Raw genomic sequence first — 18,001 nt, forward strand, 5'->3', positions numbered from 1 at the left:
CGCGCTTTGCACAAAGGTCCACTTGACCACCGACGCGTGGACAAGTGCATGCGGACAGGGACGCTACATTTCACTGACGGCACACTGGGTGAATGTAGTTGAGGCTGGGACTGCTTCCCAAACTGGCCCGGTGTACCTCGTCTCCCCGCCTAACATTCCTGGCAGGGACACGAGAAGAACACCCCCCTCCTCCTCCTCCTCTACCGCCTCCTCCTCCGCCACCGCCTCCTCCTCCGCTGTTAGATTGACCCCAGCTACGAGTTGGAAACGTTGCAGCACTGGCGTTGGTAGACGTCAGCAGGCTGTGCTGAAGCTGATCAGCTTGGGGGACAGACAGCACACTGCCTCCGAGGTGAGGGATGCCCTCCTCGATGAGACGGCAATATGGTTTGAGCCGCTGCACCTGGGCCCAGGCATGGTCGTTTGTGATAACGGCCGGAACCTGGTATCAGCTCTGGAGCTTGCCGGACTCCAACATGTTCCATGCCTGGCCCACGTCTTCAACCTAGTGGTGCAACGTTTCCTAAAGAGCTACCCCAATGTTCCAGAGCTACTGGTGAAAGTGCGGCGCATGTGCGCCCACTTTCGCAAGTCGACAGTAGCCGCTGCTAGCTTAAAATCTCTCCAGCAACGCCTGCATGTGCCACAACACCGGCTTTTGTGCGACGTCCCCACACGCTGGAACTCAACGTTTCAGATGTTGAATAGAGTGGTTGAGCAGCAGAGACCTTTGATGGAATACCAGCTACAAAACCCTAGGGTGCCACAAAGTCAGCTGCCTCAGTTTCTCATCCATGAGTGGCCATGGATGAGAGACCTTTGTGACATCCTACGGGTGTTTGAGGAGTCCACAAGGAGGGTGAGCTCTGAGGATGCGATGGTGAGCCTTACAATCCCGCTCTTGTGTGTTCTGAGAGAATCCCTGATTGACATCAGGGATAACTCAGATCACACAGAGGAGTCAGGGATAGCATCCGATCCGTCACAGCTGGAGAGTAGGTCCACACATCTGTCCGCTTCATCGCGTTTAATGGAGGAGGAGGAGGAGGAGGAGGAGGAGGAGGAAGAAGAGTTGTCCGATGATGTGATGGTGATACAGGAGGCTTCCGGGCAACTTCGAATCGTCCCATTGTTGCAGCGCGGATGGGTAGACATGGAGGATGAGGAGGAAATGGAGATTGAACTTTCCGGTGGGGCCAGAGGAGTCATGCCAACTAACACTGTGGCAGACATGGCTGAGTTCATGTTGGGGTGCTTTACAACCGACAAGCGTATTGTCAAAATCATGGAGGACAACCAGTACTGGATCTTTGCTATCCTTGACCCCCGGTATAAAAACAACATCTCGTCTTTTATTCTGGTAGAGGGGAGGGCCAATCGCATCAATGCTTGCCACAGGCAATTGGTGCAGAATATGATGGAGATGTTTCCAGCATGTGACGTTGGCGGCAGGGAGGACAGTTCCTCCAGTAGGCGACCAAGTTCTCACCGGTCCACACAAACGAGGGGCACACTGTCTAAGGTCTGGGACACCTTGATGGCACCCCCTCGCCAAAGTGCCGCCACAGAGGGTCCTAGTGTCACCAGGCGTGAGAAGTATAGGCGCATGTTGCGGGAATACCTTTCCGACCACAGCCCTGTCCTCTCCGACCCCTCTGCGCCCTACACGTATTGGGTGTCGAAGTTGGACCTGTAGCTTGAACTTGCCCTATATGCCTTGGAGGTGCTGTCCTGTCCTGCCGCCAGCGTCCTATCTGAGAGGGTGTTCAGTGCAGCCGGTGGCATCATCACTGACAAGCGCACCCGTCTGTCAGCTGAGAGTGCCGACCGGCTCACTTTGATAAAAATGAACCACCACTGGATAGAGCCTTCATTTTTGTGCCCACCTGTGTAAAGCACCCCAACATGAAACTCCATGTCTGTACTCAACCTCTCCAATTCCTCCGCATCCTCATACTCATCCACCATAAGCGTTGCACAATTCTGCTAATACTAGGCTCCCTCCAACATGATTTCCCCCAACTCTGCTGGTTAGAGGCTCCCTCCACCCTGATTTCCACCAACTCTGCTGGTTAGAGGCTCCCTCCACCCTGCTTTCCCACAACTCTGCTGGTTAGAGGCTCCCTCCACCATGAATTTGCCCAAACTGGGCTGTTTAGAGGCTCCCTCCACCATGAATTGGTCCAAATTGGGGTTTTTAGAGGCTCCCTCCACCATGAATTTGCCCAAACTGGGCTGTTTAGAGGCTCCCTCCACCATGAATTGGTCCAAACTGGGCTGGTTAGAGGCTCCCTCCACCATGAATTGGTCCAAACTGGGTTTTTTAGAGGCTCCCTCCACCATGATTTGGTCCAAACTGGGGTTTTTAGAGGTTCCCTCCACCATGAATTGGTCCAAACTGGGGTTTTTAGAGGCTCCCTCCACCATGAATTGGTCCAAAATGGGGTTTTTAGAGGCTCCCTCCACCATGAATTTGCCCAAACTGGGCTGGTTAGAGGCTCCCTCCACCATGAATTGGTCCAAACTGGGCTAGATAGAGGCTCCCTCCACCATGAATTGGTCCAAATTGGGGTTTTTAGAGGCTCCCTCCACCATGAATTGGTCCAAACTGGGCTGTTTAGAGGCTCCCTCCAGCATGAATTGGTCCAAACTGGGGTTTTTAGAGGCTCCCTCCACCATGAATTGGTCCAAACTGGGGTTTTTAGAGGCTCCCTCCACCATGAATTGGTCCAAACTGGGGTTTTTAGAGGCTCCCTCCACCATGAATTGGTCCAAACTGGGGTTTTTAGAGGCTCTCTCCACCATGAATTTGCCCAAACTGGGCTGTTTAGAGGCTCCCTCCACCATGAATTGGTCCAAATTGGGGTTTTTAGAGGCTCCCTCCACCATGAATTTGCCCAAACTGGGCTGGTTAGAGGCTCCCTCCACCATGAATTGGTCCAAACTGGGGGTTTTTAGAGGCTCCCTCCACCATGAATTTGCCCAAACTGGGCTGTTTAGAGGCTTCCTCCATCATGAATTGGTCCAAACTGGGGTTTTTAGAGGCTCCCTCCACCATGAATTGGTCCAAACTGGGCTGGTTAGAGGCTCCCTCCACCATGAATTTGCCCAAACTGGGCTGTTTAGAGGCTCCCTCCACCATGAATTGGTCCAAACTGGGCTGTTTAGAGGCTCCCTCCACCATGAATTGGTCCAAACTGGGGTTTTTAGAGGCTCCCTCCACCATGAATTGGTCCAAACTGGGGTTTTTAGAGGCTCCCTCCACCATGAATTGGTCCAAACTGGGGTTTTTAGAGGCTCCCTCCACCATGAATTGGTCCAAACTGGGCTGTTTAGAGGCTCCCTCCACCATGAATTGGTCCAAACTGGGGTTTTTAGAGGCTCCCTCCACCATGAATTGGTCCAAACTGGGGGTTTTTAGAGGCTCCCTCCACCATGAATTGGTCCAAACTGGGTTTTTTAGAGGCTCCCTCCACCATGAATTGGTCCAAACTGGGGTTTTTAGAGGCTCCCTCCACCATGAATTGGTCCAAACTGGGGTTTTTAGAGGCTCCCTCCACCATGAATTGGTCCAAACTGGGGGTTTTAGAGGCTCCCTCCACCATGAATTGGTCCAAACTGGGGTTTTTAGAGGCTCTCTCCACCATGAATTTGCCCAAACTGGGCTGTTTAGAGGCTCCCTCCACCATGAATTGTTCCAAATTGGGGTTTTTAGAGGCTCCCTCCACCATGAATTTGCCCAAACTGGGCTGGTTAGAGGCTCCCTCCACCATGAATTGGTCCAAACTGGGCTGGTTAGAGGCTCCCTCCACCATGAATTGGTCCAAATTGGGGTTTTTAGAGGCTCCCTCCACCATGAATTGGTCCAAACTGGGCTGTTTAGAGGCTCCCTCCACCATGAATTGGTCCAAACTGGGGTTTTTAGAGGCTCCCTCCACCATGAATTGGTCCAAACTGGGCTGGTTAGAGGCTCCCTCCACCATGAATTGGTCCAAACTGGGTTTTTTAGAGGCTCCCTCCACCATGAATTGGTCCAAACTGGGGTTTTTAGAGGCTCCCTCCACCATGAATTTGCCCAAACTGGGCTGTTTAGAGGCTCCCTCCACCATGAATTGGTCCAAATTGGGCTGTTTAGAGGCTCCCTCCACCATGAATTTGCCCAAACTGGGCTGGTTAGAGGCTCCCTCCACCATGAATTGGTCCAAACTGGGCTGGTTAGAGGCTCCCTCCACCATGAATTGGTCCAAATTGGGGTTTTTAGAGGCTCCCTCCACCATGAATTGGTCCAAACTGGGCTGGTTAGAGGCTCCCTCCACCCTGCTTTCCCACAACTCTGCTGGTTAGAGGCTCCCTCCACCATGAATTGGTCCAAACTGGGCTGTTTAGAGGCTCCCTCCACCATGAATTGGTCCAAACTGGGTTTTTTAGAGGCTCCCTCCACCATGAATTGGTCCAAACTGGGGTTTTTAGAGGCTCCCTCCACCATGAATTGGTCCAAACTGGGGTTTTTAGAGGCTCCCTCCACCATGAATTTGCCCAAACTCTGCTGGTTAGAGGCTCAATCCACCCTGATTTTCAAAACAAATGTTGGTGCCAACCTCAACTTACTACAAGGGCCAAATTCACTGCTGGTGACAAGCTCTCCTCACTGCAAGTGCCAAATACACATGTTTCAAGGTGTTTTCCTACTGTCAGAGAGGTGGTATTGAGTGTGTAAAGTGTGTAGTTGTTAGGCTGTGATGTTGGGGTAATAGAGGGTCTTTGGTGTGTTAGATGCCCCCAGACATGCTTCCCCTGCTGTCCCAGTGTCATTCCAGAGGTGTTGGCATCATTTCCTGTGGTGTCATAGTGGACTTGGTGACCCTCCAGACACGGATTTGGGTTTCCCCCTTAACGAGTATATGTTCCCCATAGACTATAATGGGGTTCGAAACCCGTTCGAACACACGAACAGTGAGCGGCTGTTCGATTCGAATTTCGAACCTCGAACATTTTAGTGTTCGCTCATCTCTAACTATCAGCATTCAATTTCTTCATCTGCTCCCTGTGGAGACTAAAAATGTAACAATATAAACATGAACAAACAGAGCATGTACATGTAACACATATGGGCCCATTCATATACATACATGCAAACTTCACACTGGAGCTCCAGACACACACACATCCATTGAATCATAAAGAACTTGTCAATTTTCATATATTTTGTACAGTGATATCATCTTATTGTTCTTTTCCTACAAATAATCACAGGGTTAGTTATAATTCCTGCACTGCTGAATATTGAGGAAAAATAAACAAACAAATCATTAGATGGCTTCATCTTCAATGTGTATAACTGAAAAATAAACATAATAATGATTATCTAACATTTATGCCATTAATCCAATTCTAAAGACATTAAATATGATTTAAACAGCCAATACTGATACCAACATTACATATTAATATCTTTTTCTTTTCTTTCGACATACCATCTATATGACCACCTTACCCTATACAGTTACAAATTATTAAACCATATATTCATAATTCTCCATACATTATACCAGTGGTGTTACAATGTTACAATCTCACTTATAGCTGACAACTTAGCCACCTGCTGTCTCCCCTTCCCCCTTCTTGCTGACTCCTACCAAACCTGTATAACATGATACCTCTGCTGTGGATATACAGAGGACAATAGGAGGTGGGGGAGGGGCCTGACACTCATTGTGAATTTATCTGGTACCTGGGAAAGCTGGGTGGATTCCTCCTTAGTTAGTACAGAAACAGGAAATGACTCAGACAATGAGGCAGCCAGCATACAAAATTCATCAATGGTAATAGCTGATGTTTCCACTTGTACCTCCCCACTAGGATCAAATTGTATATTTGCACCAAACACCGTTAACACCTCAGTACCATTAAGAGATGTTGGCACATCGTCACTAACAAGCAATTTGGTGACAACATTTTGCCCTCTAAATTTCAGATTGAGTGGCACTGTTTATTTTAAAATGATTCTTTTTCCTCCTAATCCAACACAAGATTGAGATTTATCAGTCCTCAGCTCATAAGGTATGTGGCATCCTTTAACTACAGAAATGGCAGCCCCTGTATCCACTAAGAAGGGGATTTCTTCCCCCAATACCTCCACTTTTATGTATTATTGCCACACCTTCTTCTGATGTTTTTGCAGGGAGGACTGGTACAGGGTTGCCAACTCCTCATTGAGGGGTGTTGGCACATTGGTCAGTGCCCTGAGCTGGGGGGTTTCCAGCTTTTAGAGACCTACAGTCCTTCCTAAAATGACCTGGCTTCCTACAGTGATAACACTTGTAATTGTGTTTTTGTTTGCCTCCTTGTCTGTTGCGAGTTCTCTGGCCAGAATTTTTATTATTGAAGGCAAGCAATACCTTTTTCTCCTTCTCAGACCTGTGATCTAACTCAAGGCCCTTGGCAGCTTGTAATAAGGCAGGGGCTTCACTATGCCGCCATTTTGATTTACAGGCTCTTTCCTGACCACATGTCCATCCTTCAGGATTACCTGGAGCAGATGGTGCAGAGTTTTGCTCATAGGGAGATGGGTTTTTTCTCAGGGGGGGCATAATACATGACTCCCTCATGTTCCTTATTTCTATACCCCTCCCTTTCTATTTCCCTGCTTACCTGCGTCCAACTTTTCAACATTTTTACTTAATTTTTGATCCTGAACCCAGCCTCTATGGATGGAGTCAATTCCTTGCCAATGACTACTATTCAGAAGTCCAGTACAACAACAATTTGCTACAGCTGTTCACCACGGCTCTACTCTCTCTCTTCTACTATCTCTTGGGTTGATTTCCATACTGGCTGACTCTGCACTTCTCCCATTTTGTTCTGCGTGCTTTATTTCTGCCTTTTTCACAATCCTCTCTTTCACAAGATACAACACAATATATATATATATTGTATCTGACTCGAAAGTGATTTTTCAAGGTCAGTTAGATTTCTGCCTTTTTTCACTGCCCTTTCTTTCACAAGATACAACTGCATCTGACTCGAAAGTGACTATTCAAGGTCAGATGAGGGATCACTATGTCCCTTTGTCACGTGACTACTTACTTTCTACAGAACACAAATGAGGAATACAACAACTGCACAACCATAACAGATCAGCTAACAATTTCAGCCCAAGTTCCTATCTAGCAACACCCATACAACATACTGCTCTTAGGTTCTTTGCAAAAAGCTTGAGATATCTATATAAGGAACATATGTGTTTACCTCACACTCGGACAGGAGTACAAAAAGTCCTTAGAAACACAGATCAGATTGGTAAGAAAAAAGTTCTTACCTGCAGCTGCTGACTTTTTGGATCTGCGGTTCCAGGAACTTCTGTAATCACTGGTCGTCCGAGGGATCAGTAAACCGTCTCCTTATTTCTCAAGCCCCACGTTGGGCGCCAATTTGTAGGGGACGAGGACATCAAACGGTCCTCATAAGAGTATGTTGCAGAGCTCCAAATTAAATAATTAATTAACAGGCCTAGATGGGCTACCACCCATTGGGCCTGGAGAAGCCACACAGACACGCAGGTGATTGTGTATCAAGTGAGTTCTGATTTATTATAAGAAAAAGGTAGTTTAAATACATTACAGACAAAGAGCTGGCTTGGCTATTCTAATCAGGTACAACACGCTTGGTTATAGAGATATAAGACAAGCCTGGCACATGACTATTGGCTGAGGTCTGCATATCATTATTACACTCCAACCTGGGATGACCTTTCTCATGACATGAAAAAGAATCTAAGATATTTATGTGTAAGCCAACATCATACACTAGTTCTAGATGTATATCACAGAAAGAGAGATAATGATCACGTACTGGTCCGCTCCGGCCTTGGGGCTAACGACCAAACAGGTTATTTGAACCGGTTTCTACACCCACTCTCAAAGAGGACCACAAATAGATAAGGAGTTATAACCCAACCATTAACATTCCACACGCCTTATCCCCTAAAGGGGTCTCTTAGACTCTAAACAGACATCCTTATGAAGCTTAGAACAGAAAATGCTTATAAAATGGCTGACAGAATACAAGATGGAAGATGTGATCCTAACAGTCTCTATCAGTTTTGCACATCGAGAGACTGAAATTCTTGCCCATTCTTCCTTGCAAAACAGCTTGAGCTCAGTGAGGTTGGATGGAGAGCGTTTGTGAACAGCAATTTTCATCTCTTTCTACAGATTCTCGATTGGATTCAAGTCTGGACTTTGACTTGGCCTTTCTAACACCTGGATATGTTTATTTGTGAACCATTCTATTGTAGATTTGACTTCATGTTTTAGATCATTGTCTTGTTGGAAGATAAATCTGCATCCCAGTCTCAGGTCTTTTGCAGACTCCAACAGGTTTTCTTCCAGAATGGTCCTGTATTTGGCTCTATCCATCTTCCCATCAATTTTAACCTTCTTCCCTGTCCCTGCTGAAGAAAAACAGGCCCAAACTATGATGCTGCCACCACCATGTTTGACAGTGGGAATGGTGTGTTCAGGGTGATGAGCTGTGTTGCTTTTACACCAAACATTTAGTTTGACATTGTGGTCAAAAAGTTTGATTTTGGTTTCATCTGACCAGAGCACCTTCTTCCACATGTTTTGTTTTTCTCCCAGGTGGTTTGTGGCAAATGTTAAAGGGGCTCGATCAGCAAAATCACGCTGATAGAGCCCCACATATGCGTGAATAGCCTCTAAAAAGGCTATTCAGGCACCGTAAATGTTATATTAAACTACCCCCCCCCCCCCCGTTTTAAAATCATAACCTAAAAAAGAATGTGCTCTACTTACGAATCGTGCACGGTGGGCGGGCATTCAGGGTGTGTCTTCATCTTCATCCATGCCTCTTCTTCCTCCGATCCCGTCATCCTCCGGCGCTCGCAAATGGACGTTGATAAAAAAAAATAGCCTGGGCGCATGCGCAGTAGCCGTAGTAATAGCCGCATGCTACTGTGCATGCGCCCAGGCTATTGTTTTTATATCAGTGTCCGTTTGCGAGCGCCGGAGGAGGACAGGACCGGAGGACATCGGAGGAAGAAGAGGCGTGAACGAGGATGAAGACACACCCTGAATGCCTGCCCAGGGTGCACGATCCGTAAGTAGAGCACTTTCTTTTTTAGGTTATTTTAAAACGGGGGGGTTGTTTAATATAACATTTACGGTGCCTGAATAGCCTTTTTAAAGGCTATTCACGCATATGTGGGGCTCTATCAGCATGATTTTGCTGATAGAGCCCCTTTAAAACAAGAGTTTTTATGGATATCTTTGAGAAATGGCTTTCTTCTTGCCACTCTTCAATAAAGGCCAGATTTGTGCAGTGTATGACTGATTGTTGTCCTGTGTACAGACACTCCTACCTCAGCTGTAGATCTCTGCTGTTCATCCAGAGTGATCATGGGCTTCTTGGCTGCATCTCTGATCAGTCTTCTCCTTGTTTGAGATGAAAATTTAGAGGGAGGGCCGGATATTGCTAGATTTGCAGTGGTCTGATACTCCTTCCATTTCAATATGATTGCTTGTACAGTTCTCCTTGGGATGTATAGACTTTGGGAAATCTTTTTGTATCCAAATCCGGCTTTAAACTTCTCCACAACAGTATCTCAGACCTGCCTGGTGTGTTCCTTGGTCTTCATGATGCTCTCTGTGCTTTAAACAGAATTCTGAGACTACCACAGAGCAGGTGCATTGATACTGAGACTTGATTACACACAGGTGGGTTCTATTTATCATCAGTCATTTAGGACAACATTGGATCATTCGGAGATCCTCACTGAACTTCTGGAGTGAGTTTTCTGCACTGAAAGTAAAGGGGGCGAATAATATAGCAAGCCCCACTTTTCAGTTTTTTATTTGTTAAAAAAGTTTGAAATATCCAATAAATTTTTTCCACTTCACAATTGTGTCCCACTTGTTGTTGATTCTTCCCCCAAAATTAAAATTTGATACCTTTATGTCTGAAGCCTGAAATGTGGCAAAAGGTTGAAAAGTTCAAGGGCGCAGTATACTTTCGCAAGGCACTTTATATGCCATCCTGAAACTCAAAGGGATGGACAGGGTGTCCACTGTCAAGGGATTTTCCTCCTGATATACAGTATACAGCAGAACTCCTTAACCTGGGCATTCAGTCTGGTCACCATAATGTCCACCTCCAGAAGAATTCACATTAGGGTTACATAGTTATATAGTTAGTATGGTTAAAAAAAGACATATATCCATTAAGGTCAAACAGGGGATGGGAAACGTCATGACAATCTATACATTTCCATAACCATGAATGCTATTTTGCTCTTAAAATGCATCTAATCCTTTGTTGAAGCTGTTGGCTGTGACTGCAGTGACCAGTTCCTGGGGTAGGCTATTCCAGAGATTTGCAGTCCTTACAGTGAAGTAGCCTTGTCAGCTCTTGAGATTGAAGCTTCTTTTCTCCAGGTGGAAAGAGTGTCCCTTTTTCTTTTGAGGGGATTTTACATGGAACAGCTTCTACCCATATTTCTTGCTTGGGCCATTTATATTTTTATATAGGTTTATCATAGCTCCCTTTAAATGCTTCTTCTTCAGACTAAACAGAGTTCACTCCTTTAGTTTCTCCTCATACATTAACTGAGGTCCTCCATGCCCCTTATCAGTCTTTTGGCCCTCTGTTTAAACTTTTCCAACTCTAGAACATCCTTTCTATGACCTGGTGCCCAGAACTGAACTGCATTACATGCCTGTTCCATGAGTCCCATTTAATATGAGACAGCATCCTGCTGGCCTTAGAGGCAGCTGATTGACATTGCATGCTGTAACCTAATCTATGATCTACAAGCAGTGGCATAACTAAAGTCTAGTGGATCTGGTGCAAACGTTTGTCAGGGGCCCCCTACCCCCTTTTTATAGCAAATTCTTGATAGTGGAGGTTATGGGTGCTGCAGCGATTTCTCAAATACTTGAAAGGGATACAGCTTTAGATCCCACAAATGCAGTTATCAAGAATACGGTGAGTGAGCAGTGCAGTACTCAGCATGTAAACAATACTATGACAGTATTAGATGCTTCACAGTGGCCCTCAAATAGTATAACGTGCTCAACAGTGGCCCCACACAGTATTATATGCTCACAGTGGCCACCACACAGTATTACATGCTCCACTGTGGCCCCCACACAGTATTACGTGCTCCACTGTGGCCCCCACACAGTATTATGTTCTCCCAAGAGCCTTCCCTTACTGAGCCAGTGCTATTATTATAACTCTGAGGTCTCCTTAGACTCCAGAGTATTATAAGTAGAGACCCAAGAGAAGTGATTAAAATTAAGAAACACTTATACTCACCTTATCTCACCTCTCCGGCGCATCCTCACTCCGTCATGCTCTCTGCGGCATTGTCTTCTGTCTTACCACTGAGGTCTTGTGCTCTACTGGTCACATGGGTCGCCGACCTCAGTTACCTCCGGACCCAGTCACAGTCGCATCCACTAATCACCACGATCGTTATGCCACTGTCTACAAGTACTCAATTTACATTTATATATAGATTCTAATTGTGTATGGCATGACTGTTTTTTCACATGGCAACACGTTACATGTATAAACATATAAAAGCACACATACCTCCACATTAGCAATGGTATGTGGCTTTGTACCATACAGGACTTGCATTCATGAAATGTAAAGTAGCAACCAGAAACATGCACAACAAATTAATTTAGTTTCTTCCTAGAATAGTTGTGCAACCTTGAAAACATTTTGCTGGTAGACATTAAAATGAAAATTGGTAAAATAAACTAAGAAATATTAGACTTTATGAAATCATAGGAGTCTAATTAGAAGTACATAACATCATATTGCTGCTACTGAGTGAATCCCATTAAGATTAGAAAATTCAATATCTCATCTGAATGGTTTTTAATTGATCTATACACATTTTTTGATTGCAGTCTAATATGTCACTTTTTTTTCTACAAGTAGACAAATGTAAGCACATTAACACTCTTAAACAGTATAGATGGTTGGCATTTTCCATTACATGGTATACTGTTTTTCTCTAGCTTAATTAAAGATATCACAGAATAAATAACCATGCTTTTAAGGTGCCTTTTACCAAGAGTTATGGCTTAATGTTGCCTAAATAGCCACACAATTTAAGAAAGAATAGTGCTGTATGCAAAAAGTAGACAAGATTGTTCTATAAAATTCAACAGAAAACATTGAATGAGTACCCACTGGTTGCTATTTGCTTAGATGATGTATAATACATTTGGATTGTGTGTGTATGTTTATGTGTATATATGTATAATATATATATATATATATATATATATATATATATATATATATATTATTTTTCTTTCTATGTGGTGTCTTATAAATTTTTCTACTGTTAATATCCCCATTATGGGTGCAGCACATTTTATATTTCTCTCTCAGGCTAGGGACACATACAGTAAGGAGCAGTCTGCCCCACTTCCGTATCCATTAATTACTACTATTATTGATTTTACATGTAATACTGCCACAATTAACTGCAAATTACAAATAGGAAACACATAGCTTGGAAAAACACAAGTTAACAGAATTTAGCAGATCCAGTGACACTGGAGTAGAAATACAGGACATGATGCGGTTAAACAGATTCAGACACATAGAAATTTATGAGCACAGTCAGGAAAGCTGCTTGAGGTCTATAACATCCCATCAGCAATAACACAAGCAGCCAAACGGAGCTACAACTACATGAGTAAATATTTCTTACATTGTAAGCTGTGAGATGTACAGAATGTTCAGGCCAGTCATAGAGAAAGTTGGCATCTACCAGCAGGACAATGCGACGTGTCATATAGCTCACAGTGTACGTGTGTGGTTCGAGGAGCACCAGGGTGAGTTTACCATACTCCCTTGGCCAGCAAATTGCCCGGACTTGAACCCAATCAAGAATTTGTGGGACCACCTCGATCGGGTTGTTCGTGCCATGGATGCTCAACCGCATACCCTAGCGCAGCTGGCCAAGGCACTGGAGTCAGCATGGCTCAACATCCCAGTGAACATCATCACAACATCCCCTCTCTTCCTGCACGTCTTGCAGCGGTCCGCTATGTGAAAGGTGGTTATTCTGGATTTTGACAGGTAGTCACATTAATATGACTGGACTGTGTATAAGCTTAGCTTCAGTAAGCCATTTAAGTATTTATACTTAAATATACTCTACCAATGTATCCTGATATCATCTTACCTCGACTAGTTCATCAGTTTTAGTAGGTGTAACCAGATCGTTCCACGTACACCAGGATGCGAATTTGGTTTTAATGTAGACAATATCATAAACACTTTCAGATTTTGGTAAGTGAACAGATTTTGGGATTTGCAGGCCACTTAGCGTTGGATTGTGTAAAGCTTGGTCACATAGATCCTTCAAAAAATCACTAAACCTAGAAAGGAAGAAAGCAAATTATCATTACATTCTCCACTAGGTTGTAACAACTCACAAGTAGTTCTTGCAATATACTGATTTTCACATTCACATTGCTGAAAGAAAACTATAGACTTCAAAGTAGGATAAAATATATCTGCTATGCTTATGCTGCCTGCTACAATCTAGTCATGGTTTACCCATTCTGGGCATTTGTACTTCCCGGACAGCTTCTATTTGTGACCTGTAGTCCATTACAGTTAAAAGTTTATTCCTGACTGTGTGCTTCAGTCTATGGACCACTGTGGGTAAGTACCTCCTATAGAATCCGGATACGGTTACAGTCACAGCCAATTCTTTAACTATGCATAGAATTGTATTTTTCTTAAATTGGTATTATTGTTTTAGCAATCAATGCATATTCATTTTATAGTTAGAAGTTGTACTGGCCTAATATATATTTTTTGGACAATTGCAATATTTTAGTTTTCGAGAACTTAGCTTGCAGTCATTAAATAGGAGAAAAAAAATCACTTAAGATGGTCGCATATCTACCTGGTTAGTTAAAGCTATGCTAACTATACTACAGAATAGTTAACATAGCTTTAAGTGATTTTGAGATGTGCACCTCTGTCACATGCCCAAATAGATTATATTACCCTGGAAGTAAGCAATAAAGGTTGTTATTGAATGACTGCAAGCAGAGATCTTGAAAACCATACGGGAAATAAGAAATTATACAATGAAGAAGCTTCATTTGCTAAAAATGCAATCTCTCTTTATACTGTACAACAGAATGAACCAAGAGACTTGAAAGCTTGTTATAAGGGAACATCATAATGCGAGAGAAAGATGTAACAATTTATACTTTGTGTAGATCATCATAGAAATTCTAGTTAATTTAAAAGCAAAATAACCATTCTAAATGAAATTATTCTATGTGATTTTCTGTCCACACTGCTATTCCCACCAGGTTCCTCCAAAATAAAGCTATATTTAAAATATACCCTGTGTAAAAAAAGTCACAAATTTTGGCTCAAGCACATTTTTGCCTTTTAAACACTGTTTCTACCATTTATCTGAAAACTGGGTAGAGTGGGTCATGTCTAAATGGGTGGAGCAGGGCTTCTCACAGTCAAACAAATTCATCAGACTCCCAACAGAAACTGAAGTAATGGCTCAAATCTATGGCAGCTCCTTATTGTGGAGGGCAGGAGTTACTGCTAATCACATTGATGTATTGATGCCACATCTTATGGATGCCACATCTTATAGATGCTACATCTTATGTTATTGTGGAATGAAGTGTGTATACACAGCAGGGTGTTGTTTCAATACAGTTTTATCCTGGAAAAAACTTAGAAATTATAAGGTTAACATTCATTTATGTTGTACAAGTGGCTGTGTCCTAAATATGTCTTGCTGCACCTTACACTAGGTTCACACTTGCATTTGGGTTTCCGTTCAGTAGGTTCGCTTGTGTCCCCCTGTACGGAAACCTAATCCACTTACAAAAGTGGTTACCTGCGGAAATCCGCAAACCCCGTAGACTATAATATGGTCCGTGCAGTTTCTGTCTGAAAAGGGTGAAAAATACGGAGACAAAAGTGCTGCTTTCAGGACTTTTCTCTCCAAATTTTTAAAGCGGAATAGGGGAACAGAATCCCCTAGCAGAGAGCAGCTGTAGGTGTGAACCTAGCCTTAATGTCTCCCAACCGAGGGAGTGCAGGTGTTTTTTATTTGTTAAATGAATCCATTATGTATATTAATATTACAGTTTATAAAATGTAATATAAAATATACATCCAATTCAATTTATGTGAGATCTAGAACATATACATTATAGGATTGGAAAAAATACAATGGAAAACTATAAAACAGCACATATATATAAAGATATTTATAAACGAAAAAGTTTCTTCAAGGTTACATAATGCCCTTGATAGAAAGTGCACATTCCCATTTCAGTTAATTAACAGCTTTTCTTCCAGACTCGGTAAACATTGAATGTGACACGGCTTCATTCACTCCTCGAATTAACTTAATTGAAACACTGAATTTCATTAAGAAGATATTGTTTAAACAAACCTACAATTTGAAATAGTACAAAATGCATTGGCAATGTCAGTGTATCACACTAGTAACACAAGTGATAGTGTAGAGTGTTCACATCTCCATCCTTATGTTTGATTTTTGCCTAATTCATTTATATCACTTTGGTGAAATTACCTTTGATACGTCTGTAAGTCTGAAAGTTTGTTCACTGATCCCGTATAACCCAGCAGTAGCACTAAAGGATACACAGTGATTTCTTGTTGTGAACATTATGATGTGCTAAGACGCTATAACACTGTGCCTATGCACTTTATGACCTACAACACCTCAATATTTTTAAGTGATAAATTGAGGAAGTGTTGGATGTTTTGTGGGCTTGCTGATGGGCTCAATCTTTCAGATGTCATAACTTTCTACTTTGAACACTAAAATGAGCCATTACTTGAACTTGTAAAGGTTTTTGATGAAAGACTTGCCACAAAGTTTGGCCTCAATGGAGACCAACTAAAAGACTCCAATGTGTGATTTATTTCTTAAAGTCATTTTGCCAGTCTCTTGACATCCTAGCCAGTAGCAGTTAGAATATAAATGCATTTTGTAGGGGAAAAGGTACTATATGATTTTCAAATGTTAACTTTGGGCTTAGAATATTTACTCTGTATTTTATATAAAAAAAATAAAGTTACTGTAAATCCTAACGGTGAACTGGGTGCTTACCTTTGTCAGAGAATATGATAAACAACATTATCTAAATAGGATTTATCTAAAATGCTAATCAAAAACTGAACATTGTCCCCAAAACAGAAGCAGTAAAACACATAAAATCAGTATAAAAGCTCCTCATTTATGTATCACATAGGTAGTAATCCTGAGGTCAGAATAGCTGGACAATATAAGGCCAGAGAAGGAATAACCGGTGGGGTGGGCTTAATATCATATTGAAATGATATCTAGCACTTGATGATAATATACACTATATGTGTACTAAAAACTAAACCCAACTTTTGAGACCTGGAATTTTTTTGTGAATAAAACAAATAATGAATACAGGATTTTGAATTAATTATATGCCTTATCCTCCTCAGTAAATGTGAACAATACACTATACTATACCATACTATATTTTTAGGTGAGTGTCTACAACATTACACTCCATGTATATTTATAAGGTCCTGTTCACATCTGTGTTCAGTATTCCATTCAGGGAGTCCGTTTTGGGATACTAAATGCATTAAAAAGCAGTGAGCAGTGAAAGCACACGGACTTCATAGTCTATAGTTGGGTCTGTGTGTTTTCCATGCGGTGTCCGCATGCAACATGTGGAGAGAAAAGTACTTCTTGCATGATTCATGTGGACACCATGCGTAAAACACATGGACCACATTATAGTCTATGGGGCTCGTGTGCTTTCATTGCTCACCACTTTTTAATGCGTTTGGTATTCTGTTCGGGGGGTCCCCAAGTGGACTCCCTAAATGGAATACCGAAAGCAGATGTGAATCAGGCCTAAATGTATACAAAGTTGCTACATCACATGTATTTATTTATACTCAGCAAGTAAGGCAGCTCAAGATTATTTCACTTTTAATAAAGCCAAAAGGATATGTAGACTATCTTATCTAGCTGTTTGTATGTGGGAGGATATTGTATTCCAAACTAGAGATCAGCTAAGTGTGGAAATATATATATATATATATATATATATATATATATATATATATATATATATATATATATATGTATATAGCATTTAGATTTGGATACTGTGTGCTACTATATTATATTATGTATGTAATAATTTTAATGCCTATATACTTCTGCAAGCAAGAAATGTTTGCTCTTTGTATACTCTTTCATTAGCAATTGTCATAGGAGAGGTTAGTTTTCATTCAAGGCATGTCTAAATAACTTACTATACAAGTATAAATACTCAAAATAAAATGTGAGATGTTTGTTACAGTACTTGTCCTGAGGGACCTTAATTCCATACTTTGTATTAGAGGTTATAAATATTAATGGCAGTTTTATACGATTTGTCCTAGTTTCGATGAATTTGTTTAAAGTTTGTTCGCAGACTTTTTCTATCTTTAGTCTGATGTTGCAATCATTTGAAAGGATATTGTCATTTAGCTCATATGACTGATGAAGGACATTTGTATCTGTAATCCATGCATGTTATAACCAGAACACTAAGTATGTTTAGAAATAACCATTTAATACTTTTCTGTACAAGTTTGCTGTAAAAAAAAGAATTTAGGTATAGAAATTTAGTACATAGCACTTTTCTGTTCATTATGTTCCTATGTAAGCATCTGATCTAATTCCAATAAACAAATACAGCAGCTTACATAAGAACTGGATATCCATGGTAAATTGTAGTGGACTTTCAAGAAGTAGCTATATGTCCCTTAACTAAGCTAAGACATGCAAACCTGGTGCCTAAATTTTACATCCTACTTGCCACTTTGATCACAAGAGTACGAAGGATGCTTTTGATAGGAGTGGTGAAATATAAGTCTAAAGCAAGTTGGAATAAAG

The 18,001-nt window shown here is 42.1% G+C and overlaps 1 protein-coding gene across 1 annotated transcript in view; it reads right to left on the minus strand.

The window, feature by feature from the left end:
• Positions 1-18,001, minus strand: part of LOC142203618 (dynein axonemal heavy chain 3-like) — a 927,911-nt gene that overhangs the window by 469,024 nt on the left and 440,886 nt on the right. The window contains exon 40 of the mRNA XM_075274510.1: positions 13,232-13,427. Within this exon, the coding sequence (XP_075130611.1) occupies positions 13,232-13,427 (196 nt within the window). The remainder of the gene's footprint in view (positions 1-13,231; positions 13,428-18,001) is intronic.

The sequence above is a fragment of the Leptodactylus fuscus genome, chromosome 5 (genome assembly GCF_031893055.1).
Source record: "Leptodactylus fuscus isolate aLepFus1 chromosome 5, aLepFus1.hap2, whole genome shotgun sequence".
Lineage (NCBI taxonomy): Eukaryota > Metazoa > Chordata > Amphibia > Anura > Leptodactylidae > Leptodactylus > Leptodactylus fuscus.